General features: G+C 48.9%; 1 protein-coding gene across 1 annotated transcript in view; it reads right to left on the bottom strand.

Moving 5' to 3' along the window:
- The window catches only part of LOC138293745 (glutathione S-transferase P 1-like), a 71,145-nt gene extending 58,825 nt beyond the window's left edge, over window positions 1-12,320 (bottom strand). The window contains exon 1 of the mRNA XM_069233082.1: window positions 11,895-12,320. Within this exon, the coding sequence (XP_069089183.1) occupies window position 11,895 (1 nt within the window). The 5' untranslated portion in view covers window positions 11,896-12,320. The remainder of the gene's footprint in view (window positions 1-11,894) is intronic.
- Between the last annotated feature and the right edge of the window lie 237 nt (window positions 12,321-12,557).

Below are 12,557 nucleotides of genomic sequence, written 5' to 3'. Positions count from 1 at the left end.
GACTTATAAGTTACTTAAGTGCAGTGTAAAATGGCTGTGAAATAACGTGGACGTTATTTCACTCAGGCTGCAGTGGCAGGCCTGTGTAAGAATTGTCAGAGCTCCCTATGTGTGGCAAAAGAAATGCTGCAGCCCATAGGGATCTCCTGGAACCCCAATACCCTGGGTACCTCAGTACCATATACTAGGGAATTATAAGGGTGTTCCAGTAAGCCAATGTAAATTGGTAAAAATGGTCACTAGCCTGTCAGTGACAATTTGGAAAGAAATGAGAGAGCATAACCACTGAGGTTCTGATTAGCAGAGCCTCAGTGAGACAGTTAGTCACTACACAGGTAACACATTCAGGCACACTTATGAGCACTGGGGCCCTGGGTTACCAGGGTCCCAGTGACACATACAACTAAAACAACATATATACAGTGAAAAATGGGGGTAACATGCCAGGCAAGATGGTACTTTCCTACACAACCCCCCCCCAAACGAAGGACAATAAGACTAGCCATTACCTGATGAGTCTTCATTGTCTAAGTGGAAATATCTGGAGAGTCCATCTGCATTGGAGTGGCTACTCCCAGGTCTATGTTCCACTGTATAGTCCATTCCCTGTAGAGATATGGACCACCTCAACAATTTAGGATTTTCACCTTTCATTTGTTTTAGCCAAAGTAGAGGTTTGTGGTCTGTCTGAACAATGAAGTGAGTGCCAAACAGGTATGGCCTCAACTTCTTCAGAGCCCAGACCACAGCAAAGGCCTCCCTCTCAATGGCAGACCAACGCTTTTCTCTAGGGGTCAACCTCCTACTAATAAAAGCAACAGGTTGATCCTGGCCCTCAGAATTAAGTTGTGATAGGACTGCCCCTACTCCTAATTCAGATGCATCAGTTTGGACATAGAATGTTTTAGAGTAACAAGGGCTTTTCAGGACAGGTGCAGAGCACATGGCCTGCTTCAGCTCCTCAAAAGCTTTCTGACAGCTTGCTGTCCATAATACCTTTTTAGGCATTTTCTTGGATGTGAGGTCATTAAGAGGGGCTGCAATGGAGCCATAGTTCTTAATGAACCTCCTGTAATACCCAGTGAGGCCTAGGAAGGCTCTCACCTGAGTCTGAGTGGTAGGGGGAACCCAATCAATAATAGTTTGGATTTTCCCCTGAAGTGGTGCAATCTGTTCCCCACCAACAAGGTGTCCCAGATAAACCACCTTACCCTGCCCTATCTGGCACTTTGAAGCCTTGATAGTGAGGCCTGCCTTTTGCAGAGCCTCCAAAACTTTCCAAAGGTGGACCAGGTGATCATCCCAGCTGGAGCTAAAGACAGCTATATCATCCAAATATGCTGCACTGAAAGCTTCTAGCCCTTGCAGGACTGTGTTCACCAACCTCTGAAAAGTGGCAGGTGCATTTTTCAAACCAAAAGGCATTACAGTAAACTGGTAATGTCCTCCAATGGTAGAAAATGCAGTCTTAGGTTTAGCATCTTCTGACAATTTGATCTGCCAATACCCTGCAGTCAAATCAAAAGTGCTTAGATACTTGGCAGATGCCAGTGTATCTATAAGCTCATCTGCCCTGGGTATAGGGTGAGCATCAGTTTTGGTTACCAAGTTGAGACCTCTATAGTCTACACAAAACCTCATTTCCTTCTTTCCATCTTTAGAATTGGGTTTTGGTACCAGTACCACAGGAGAAGCCCATGGACTGTCAGAGTGCTCAACCACTCCTAGTTCCAACATTTTCTGAACTTCTTGCTTTATGCAGTCCCTGACATGGTCAGGTTGCCTATAGATCTTACTTTTGACAGGTAAACTGTCTCCAGTATCTATAGTGTGCTCACACCAAGAAGTGGTGCCTGGCACAGTAGAGAAGAGTTCTGAAAATTGTCCTAGGAGATTTATGCAATTATCTTTCTGCTCAGCAGTAAGACAATCAGCCAAAACTACACCTTCCACAAGAGCATCTTGTTCTGTGGAAGAGAAGAGATCAGGTAGAGGATCACTGTCTTCTTCCTGTCCCTCATCTGTTGCCATGAGCAGGGTGAGATCAGCCCTGTCATAGTAGGGTTCCAGGCGGTTGACATGGAGCACCCTAAGGGGACTCCTGGCAGTGCCTAAGTCAACCAAGTAGGTGACTTCACCCTTCTTTTCAACAATTGTGTGGGGTCCACTCCATTTATCTTGGAGTGCTCTTGGGGCCACAGGCTCCAAGACCCACACTTTCTGCCCTGGTTGGTACTGAACCAAAACAGCCTTCTGATCATGCCATTGCTTCTGGAGCTCTTGGCTGGCCTGAAGGTTTTTACTGGCCTTTTTCATGTACTCAGCCATCCTTGATCTGAGGCCAAGTACATAATCCACAATATCCTGCTTAGGAGCTTTTAAAGGTTGTTCCCAACCCTCCTTTACAAGTGTGAGTGGACCCCTAACAGGGTGTCCAAAAAGAAGTTCAAAGGGGCTGAAGCCCACTCCTTTCTGGGGTACCTCCCTGTAGGCAAAAAGGAGGCATGGTAGAAGGATATCCCATCTCCTGCGGAGTTTTTCAGGGAGACCCATAATCATGCCTTTGAGAGTTTTATTAAATCTCTCCACCAGTCCATTTGTTTGTGGATGATAGGGTGTTGTGAACTTGTAAGTTACACCACACTCCTTCCACATGGCCTTTAAGTATGCAGACATGAAATTGCTTCCCCTGTCTGATACTACTTCCTTTGGGAAGCCCACCCTGGAAAATATTCCCAGGAGGGCCTTTGCCACTGCAGGTGCTGTAGTGGTCCTTAAAGGAATAGCTTCAGGATATCTTGTGGCATGGTCCACTACCACCAAGATAAACCTATTGCCTGAAGCAGTAGGAGGGTCAAGGGGGCCAACTATGTCAACCCCTACCCTTTCAAAGGGAACCCCAACCACAGGCAGTGGGATAAGGGGTGCCTTTGGAGTGCCACCTGTCTTGCCACTGGCTTGACAGGTTTCACAGGACTTACAAAATTCTTTTGTGTCCTCAGACATCCTAGGCCAATGAAACAATGGTACCAATCTGTCCCAAGTTTTCATTTGACCCCGGTGCCCAGCTAAGGGAATGTCATGTGCCAGTGTTAGGAGGAACTTTCTGTACTCCTGAGGAATCACTAATCTCCTGGCAGCTCCAGGTTTAGGATCCCTATGCTCAGTGTACAAGAGGTTGTCCTCCCAGTAAACTCTGTGAGAGTCACTGACATCCCCATTAGCCTGTTTGACAGCTTGCTGTCTGAGACCCTATAATGTGGGACAGGTTTGCTGTGCCACACTCAGCTCCTCCCTGGCAGGCCCCCCTTCACCCAAAAGCTCAGCAGTGTCTGCTTCCAGCTCCTCTGGTGTAGGTTCTGCACAGGGAGGGAATTCTTCTTCCTCAGAATTAGAATCCACTGTAGAGGGAGGGATAGTAGGAAGTGGTTTGCTTCTACTAGCCCTAGCTTTAGGGAGCACTTGGTCCATTGTTCCAGGATCCAAGCTTCCCTGTCCTTTTTGCTTTTTGGCCTGAGCCCTTGTCAAAGCAAAAATATGCCCTGGGATGCCCAGCATTGCTGCATGGGCCTCCAACTCCACATCTGACCAAGCTGATGTCTCCAAATCATTCCCTAATAGACAGTCTACAGGTAAATCTGAAGCTACCACAACTTTCTTTGGACCAGTTACCCCCCCCCAGTTGAGATTTACAACAGCCATGGGGTGGCTTTGTGTTATGTTGTGAGCATCGGTTACTTGGTACTGGTGTCCAAGTATGTGTTGTTCAGGGTGCACCAGTTTCTCAATCACCATTGTGACACTGGCACCTGTGTCCCTGTAGGCCTGGACCTCAACACCATTTATTAGGGTTAGTTGCTTGTACTTCTCCAAGTTATGGGGGCAAGCAACCAAAGTGGCTAAATCAATAGCCCCTTCAGAGACTAAAGTAGCCTCTGTGGTCTCCCTAATCAGACCAACCCCAACTAAATTACCAAAAGTGAGCCCAGCTACTCCCTTGGATTGGCTATTAGTAGGTTTGCTCCCACCACCACTGCTATTAGTAGGGACACTAGGTGTAGCAGTAGGGGTTGTAGTGGTAGGAGCTGTGGTGCCTTTCTTTGGACAACTGGGATCTGTTGTCCAATGGCCTTTTATTTTACATAAATAGCACCATGGTTTCTTTTCCTTGTTCTGATTAAAGGAGGATTTGGACCCACCACCCCCACCAGAGTGTTTTTGTGGGCCTGATGAAGACTCATTTTTAGATTTGTCCCCACCCTTGTCAGAAGACTTACCATCCTTCTTTTTGTTGCCATCTTTGTCACCCCCTGTATGAACTTTTCTGTTCACTCTTGTTCTGACCCATTTGTCTGCCTTCTTTCCCAATTCTTGGGGAGAGGTCAGATCAGAGTCCACCAAGTACTGGTGCAACAAATCAGACACACAATTATTAAGAATATGCTCTCTCAGGATTAAGTTATACAGGCTGTCATAATCAGTAACTTTACTGCCATGTAACCACCCCTCCAAGGCCTTCACTGCCTGGTCAATGAAATCAACCCAGTCTTGTGAAGACTCCTTTTTGGTCTCTCTGAACTTTATCCTGTACTGTTCAGTGGTTAAGCCATAACCATCCAGGAGTGCATTCTTAAGAACTTGGAAATTATTAGCATCATTTTCTTTTACAGTAAGGAGCCTATCCCTACCTTTTCCAGTAAATGATAGCCATAGGATAGCAGCCCACTGCTTTTGAGGGACATCCTGTACAGCACAGGCCCTCTCAAGTGCAGCAAACCACTTGTTAATGTCATCCCCCTCCTTATAAGGGGGAACTATCTTGTGCAGATTCCTGGAATCATGCTCTTTTGCAGGATGACTATGGGGAATACTGCTGCTGCCACCATGGGTTTCTAAACCCAACTTCTGTCTTTCCCTCTCTACTTCTAAAGACTGTCTATCCAAATCCAGCTGTTGCTTCTTGAGCTTCAGTCTGTTTTGTTCCACTCTCAATCTATTGAGCTCCCTTTCTAACAATCTGTCATCAGGGTGGGTGGGAGGGACATTTCTAGATACAGAGGTATGATGGGAATGAACAGAAGGAGACCTGTCCCTTACATAGGGCACCCTAACAGCTTGGCTACCAGTATAATGTGAGAGCACACCATTAGTATGGTGTGATTCAACCTCTGTACCAACTATGCTAGACTGTCTAGTAATGGGCAGGCTGAGAAGTTTCTTTCCTGAACCTTTTCCTGGGGGAGTCCCTGGATCAGATTGAGAACCATTAGCTACTTTTTCTACAGATTGGGCACTTATGGCCTTATCCTGTACTCTAAGCATATTAATTAACAGTTCTAAAGAAGGATTCTTCCCTACACTCAAACCTCTCTCTATGCAGAGACTCCTTGCTCCTTTCCAGCTAAGGTGATCATATGCAAGTTTGGACAGTTCAACATTTTTTCCTGTGCCAGACATTTTGAGAGAGTTAAAGTGATAGAAAAAGAGAAAAAAGTTTTCAGAACTTTTTGGAAAGACAGAAAAAAACTTTTTAAACTTTTAAGAACTTTTTGAAAGTTTAGGAGTACTTTTCAGCACTTAGAAAAGAGTGAAAAGAGGAAATGCAAAACTTTTTGGCTATGTGTATATACACTGACCTTGTTTTGTATATTTTTCTCTTATGAAAAGTACAATGACAAGAGTGGTAAGTAGTCTCAAGCACTTATCCCACCACTGCACAACCAATGTAGGAGGCTGGACTGGCTTGTAGTGAGTACCAAGGGGTACTTGCACCTTGCACCAGGCCCAGTTATCCCTTATTAGTGTATAGGGTGTCTAGCAGCTTAGGCTGATAGATAATGGTAGCTTAGCAGAGCAGCTTAGGCTGAACTAGGAGACGTGTGAAGCTACTACAGTACCACTTAGTGTCATATGCACAATATCATAAGAAAACACAATACACAGTTATACTAAAAATAAAGGTACTTTATTTTTATGACAATATGCCAAAGTATCTTAGAGTGTACCCTCAGTGTGAGGATAGGAAATATACACAAGATATATATACACAATAGCAAAAATATGCAGTATAGTCTTAGAAAACGGTGCAAACAATGTATAGTTACAATAGGATGCAATGGGGAAACATAGGGATAGGGGCAACACAAACCATATACTCCAAAAGTGGAATGCGAACCACGAATGGACCCCAAACCTATGTGACCTTGTAGAGGGTCGCTGGGACTATTAGAAAATAGTGAGAGTTAGAAAAATAACCCTCCCCAAGACCCTGAAAAGTGAGTGCAAAGTGCACTAAAGTTCCCCTAAGGACAAAAGAGTCGTGTTAGAGGAATAATGCAGGAAAGACACAAACCAGCAATGCAACAACTGTGGATTTCCAATCTAGGGTACCTGTGGAACAAGGGGACCAAGTCCAAAAGTCACAAGCAAGTCGGAGATGGGCAGATGCCCAGGAAATGCCAGCTGCGGGTGCAAAGAAGCTTCGACTAGACAGAAGAAGCTGAGGTTTCTGCAGGAACGAAAAGGGCTAGAGACTTCCCCTTTGGTGAACGGATCCCACTCGCCTTGGAGAGTCGTGCAGAAGTGTTTTCCCGCCGGAAGGACGCCAACAAGCCTTGCTACACGCAAATCGTGCGTTTGGCGTTTTTGGACGCTGCTGGGGCTCAGGAGGGACCAGGAGGTCGCAAATTGGACCTGCAGAGAGAGGGGACGTCGAGCAAGACAAAGAGCCCTCACTGAAGCAGGTAGCACCCGGAGAAGTGCCAGAAACAGGCACTACGAAGATGCATGAAACGGTGCTCACCGAAGTTGCACAAAGGAGTCCCACGTCGCCGGAGACCAACTTAGAAAGTTGTGCAATGCAGGTTAGAGTGCCGTGGACCCAGGCTTGGCTGTGCACGAAGGATTTCCGCCGGAAGTGCACAGGGGCCGGAGCAGCTGTAAAGTCGCGGTTCCCAGCAATGCAGCCCAGCGAGGTGAGGCAAGGACTTACCTCCACCAAACTTGGGCTGAAGAGTCACTGGACTGTGGGGGTCACTTGGACAGCGTCGCTGGATTCGAGGGACCTCGCTCGTCGTGCTGAGAGGAGACCCAAGGGACCGGTAATGCAGCTTTTTGGTGCCTGCGGTTGCAGGGGGAAGATTCCGTCGACCCACGGGAGATTTCTTCGGAGCTTCTGGTGCAGAGAGGAGGCAGGCTACCCCCACAGCATGCACAAGCAGGAAAACAGTCGAGAAGGCGGCAGGATCAGCGTTACAGAGTTGCAGTAGTCGTCTTTGCTACTATGTTGCAGGTTTGCAGGCTTCCAGCGCGGTCAGCGGTCGTTTCCTTATCAGAAGGTGAAGAGAGAGATGCAGAGGAACTCGGCTGAGCTCATGCATTCGTTATCTAAAGTTTCCCCAGAGACAGAGACCCTAAATAGCCAGAAAAGAGGGTTTGGCTACCTAGGAGAGAGGAAAGGCTACTAACACCTGAAGGAGCCTATCAGCAGGAGTCTCTGACGTCACCTGGTGGCACTGGCCACTCAGAGCAGTCCAGTGTGCCAGCAGCACCTCTGTTTCCAAGATGGCAGAGGTCTGGAGCACACTGGAGGAGCTCTGGACACCTCCCAGGGGAGGTGCAGGTCAGGGGAGTGGTCACTCCCCTTTCCTTTGTCCAGTTTCGCGCCAGAGCAGGGGCTAAGGGGTCCCTGAACCGGTGTAGACTGGCTTATGCAGAATTGGGCACATCTGTGCCCAACAAAGCATTTCCAGAGGCTGGGGGAGGCTACTCCTCCCCTACCTTCACACCATTTTCCAAAGGGAGAGGGTGTCACACCCTCTCTCAGAGGAAGTTCTTTGTTCTGCCATCCTGGGCCAGGCCTGGCTGGACCCCAGGAGGGCAGCTGCCTGTCTGAGGGGTTGGCAGCAGCAGCAGCTGCAGTGAAACCCCAGGAAGGGCAATCTGGCAGTACCAGGGTCTGTGCTACAGACCACTGGGATCATGGAATTGTACCAACAATGCCAGGATGGCATAGAGGGGGCAATTCCATGATCATAGACATGTTACATGGCCATATTCGGAGTTACCATGGTGAAGCTACATATAGGTAGTGACCTATATGTAGTGCACGCGTGTAATGGTGTCCCCGCACTCACAGAGTTCAGTGAATTGGCTCTGAACAATGTGGGGGCACCTTGGCTAGTGCCAGGGTGCCCTCACACTAAGTAACTTTGCACCTAACCTTTACCAGGTAAAGGTTAGACATATAGGTGACTTATAAGTTACTTAAGTGCAGTGTAAAATGGCTGTGAAATAACGTGGACGTTATTTCACTCAGGCTGCAGTGGCAGGCCTGTGTAAGAATTGTCAGAGCTCCCTATGTGTGGCAAAAGAAATGCTGCAGCCCATAGGGATCTCCTGGAACCCCAATACCCTGGGTACCTCAGTACCATATACTAGGGAATTATAAGGGTGTTCCAGTAAGCCAATGTAAATTGGTAAAAATGGTCACTAGCCTGTCAGTGACAATTTGGAAAGCAATGAGAGAGCATAACCACTGAGGTTCTGATTAGCAGAGCCTCAGTGAGACAGTTAGTCACTACACAGGTAACACATTCAGGCACACTTATGAGCACTGGGGCCCTGGGTTACCAGGGTCCCAGTGACACATACAACTAAAACAACATATATACAGTGAAAAATGGGGGTAACATGCCAGGCAAGATGGTACTTTCCTACAGAGGGGGCGCCCAGCAATATGGGGAGCCCATGCAGAAACAAGCAGCACCAGCAACAGCACTTGAACAGGCGTTCAAGAGAGCTGAACATGACGGTCGACTCAGCAACACAAAAGAAGGTCCCATGAAGCCGGAGGTCAACTCAGCGAGTTGGGCAATGCAGGACGGAGTGCTGGGGACCTGGGCTAAGCTGTGCACAAAGGAATCCTTGCAAGAGTGCACAGAAGCCCTAGCAGATGCTGTCACGCAATACACAGGATTGCTGGCTGGCGTGGGGAGGCAAGGACTTACCTCCACCAAACTTTGACAGAAGGACCACTGGACTATGGGAGTCACTTGGATCCAGCTCCTGTGTTCCAGGGACCACACTCGTCGAGATGAGAGGGGACCCAGAGGACCGGTGATGCAGAAGTTTGGTGCCTGCAGTAGCAGGGGAAAGACTCCGTCAACCCACAGGAGATTTCTTCGGGATTTCCAGTGCAGGGTGAAGGCAGACAGCCCTCAAAGCATGCACCACCAGGAAACAGTCGAGAAAGACGGCAGGATGAGGCGCTACAATGTTGCTGGTAGTCTTCTTGATACTTTGTTGCGGTTATGCAGGCGTCCTGGAGCAGTCAGCGGTCGATCCTTGGCAGAAGTCGAAGAGAGAAGTGCAGAGGAACTCTGGTGAGCTCTTGCATTCAGAATCTGAAGAGAAACCCACAGGAGAGAACCTAAATAGCCCTCAGAGGAGGATTGGCTACAGAGAGAGGTAAACACCTATCAGGAGGGGTCTCTGACGTCACCTGGTGGCACTGGCCACTCAGAGCTGTCCATTGTGTCCTCACACCTTCGCATCCAAGATGGCAGAGGTCTGGGACACACTGGAGGAGCTCTGCGCACCTCCCCTGGGGAGGTGCAGGTCAGGGGAGTGGCCACTCCCCTCTCCTTTGTCCAGTTTCGCGCCAGAGCAGGGCCGGGGAGATCCCTGAACCGGTGTAGACTGGCTTATGCAGGAGGGCACCATCTGTGCCCTTCAAAGCATTTCCAGAGGCTGGGGGAGGCTACTCCTCCCCAGCCCTTCACACCTATTTCCAAAGGGAGAGGGTGTAACACCCTCTCTGAGAGGAAATTCTTTGTTCTGCCTTCCTAGGACTGGGCTGCCCAGACCCCAGGAGGGAAGAAACCTGTCTGAGGGGTTGGCAGGCAGCAGTAGCTGCAGTGGAGACCCCGTAAAGGCAGTTTGGCAGTACCCGGGTTCTATGCTAGAGCCCCGGGGATGCATGGAATTGTCACCCCCAATACCAGAATGGTATTGGGGTGACAATTCCATGATCCTAGACATGTTACATGGCCATGTTCGGAGTTACCATTGTGATGCTACATATAGGTATTGACCTATATGTAGTGCAAGCGTGTAATGGTGTCTCCGCACTCACAAAGTTTGGGGAAATTGCCCTGAACGATGTGGGGGCACCTTGGCTAGTTCCAGGGTGCCCTCACACTTAGTAACTTTGCACCTAACCTTCACTAGGTGAGGGTTAGACATATAGGTGACTTATAAGTTACTTAAGTGCAGTGTAAAATGGCTGTGAAATAACGTGGACGTTATTTCACTCAGGCTGCAGTGGCAGGCCTGTGTAAGAATTGTCAGAGCTCCCTATGGGTGGCAAAAGAAATGCTGCAGCCCATAGGGATCTCCTGGAACCCCAATACCCTGGGTACCTCAGTACCATATACTAGGGAATTATAAGGGTGTTCCAGTAAGCCAATGTAAATTGGTAAAAATGGTCACTAGCCTGTCAGTGACAATTTGGAAAGAAATGAGAGAGCATAACCACTGAGGTTCTGATTAGCAGAGCCTCAGTGAGACAGTTAGTCACTACACAGGTAACACATTCAGGCACACTTATGAGCACTGGGGCCCTGGGTTACCAGGGTCCCAGTGACACATACAACTAAAACAACATATATACAGTGAAAAATGGGGGTAACATGCCAGGCAAGATGGTACTTTCCTACACCGTTGTGAAGCTACATATAGGTAGTGACCTATATGTAGTGCACGCGTGTAATGGTGTCCCCGCACTCACAAAGTTCAGTGAATTGGCTCTGAACAATGTGGGGGCACCTTGGCTAGTGCCAGGGTGCCCTCACACTAAGTAACTTTGCACCTAACCTTTACCAGGTAAAGGTTAGACATATAGGTGACTTATAAGTTACTTAAGTGCAGTCTAAAATGGCTGTGAAATAACGTGGACGTTATTTCACTCAGGCTGCAGTGGCAGGCCTGTGTAAGAATTGTCTGAGCTCCCTATGGGTGGCAATAGCAATGCTGCAGCCCATAGGGATCGCTTGGAACCCCAATGCCCTGGGTACCTCAGTACCATATACTAGGGAATTGTAAGGGTGTTCCAGTGTGCCAATCAACCTGCAGTGACAATTTTTAAAAGCAGAGAGAGCATAACCACTGAGGTTCTGGTTAGCAGAGCCTCAGTGAGACAGTTAGGCATCACACAGGGAACACATACATATAGGTCACAAACTTATGAGCACTGGGGTCCTGGCTAGCAGGGTCCCAGTGACACATAACAAACATACTGACAACATAGGGTTTTCACTATGAGCACTGGGCCCTGGCTAGCAGGATCCCAGTGAGACATTAAAAATACCCTGACATACACTCACAAACAGGCCAAAAGTGGGGGTAACAAGGCTAGTAAGAGGCTACCTTCCTACAGAGGGAGATAATGCCTAGAGAAGAGGGGAAAAGGGAGCGAGGGGGAGGAGGAGGGAGGAAGGGGGAGGGATACTGGAAGGGAGATGGAGGGAGAAGCAGAGAGGGGGGCTGGAGAGAGGGAGCCAGGCGGAGCGAGGGAAGGGGAGGCTTCATCATGCTTCTGTGTTTTTTTCCGGGGCGGAAAAGCATCATTAGAAAGCATTGGCAAAGCCAATAGTTCTGCATTGAGAAAGGAAAAAGGTGACAAAAGGCGAGACCTATTGGCCTTGCCAGTGCTTCTTTAACACGGCAGGTCTGCCCCTGTTTGCTTAAATAATGATTAAACATGACACGGTGCAACCAATGCAAACACCTATACAGACCCTGTGAGCTGGATGTTTTTTTAAATAGCAACTGACTCAATTAAAAAACAGTCCAGGACCCCTCCCCCCCTCCAACTGTAAGGGTCGGTCACTCACTTGTGGTCTCTAGATGAGCAGAGCAGCGGCTCTCCGACCCGTCCAACCCCTGCACTCTCAGAGAGGAGTACAGCGCCTAGACTCTGTGCCAGGCTTTATCTATACTGGGCGATGAGTCATGGGAGGGAGAGGGAGGGACAGGGAGGGGAGGGAGAGAGGGGGGAAGGAAGAGAGAGGGTGGGTGAGGGAGGGAGAGGGAGGGACAGGGACGGGAGGGAGCGAGGGGAGAAGGAAGAGAGAGAGTGGGTGAGGGAGGGAGGGAGAGGGACAGAGAGCGAGATAGGGAGGGGGAGAGAGAGGGAGAGAAGGAGAGAGAGAGAGGGAGGGGTGGAGAGAGAGGGAAAGAGAGAGAGGGGTGCAGCGCCTAGACTCTGTGCCAGACTTTATCTGTCCTGGGAGCTGAGTGGTGGAGGGGGGACAGAAGGCGGGAGGGAGGAAGAGAGAGGGAAAGAGAGAGAGGAGTGCAGCGCCTAGACTCTGTGCCAGATTATATCTGTGCTGGGAGCTGTGTTATTGGAGGAGGGAGGGGGAGAGGGAGGGACGGAGGGAGGAAGAGAGGAAGAGGGGTGGGGGGAGAGGGAGAAGTGAGAGTGGACTGCAGCTCCTAGACTCTGACAGACTTTAACTCTGCTGGGAGCTATGTTATTGGGGAACGGAGGGAGG

This window comes from Pleurodeles waltl, chromosome 4_2, assembly GCF_031143425.1.
Source record: "Pleurodeles waltl isolate 20211129_DDA chromosome 4_2, aPleWal1.hap1.20221129, whole genome shotgun sequence".
Classification (NCBI taxonomy): Eukaryota; Metazoa; Chordata; class Amphibia; order Caudata; family Salamandridae; genus Pleurodeles; species Pleurodeles waltl.
This window is presented reverse-complemented; position numbering and strand designations above follow the sequence as displayed.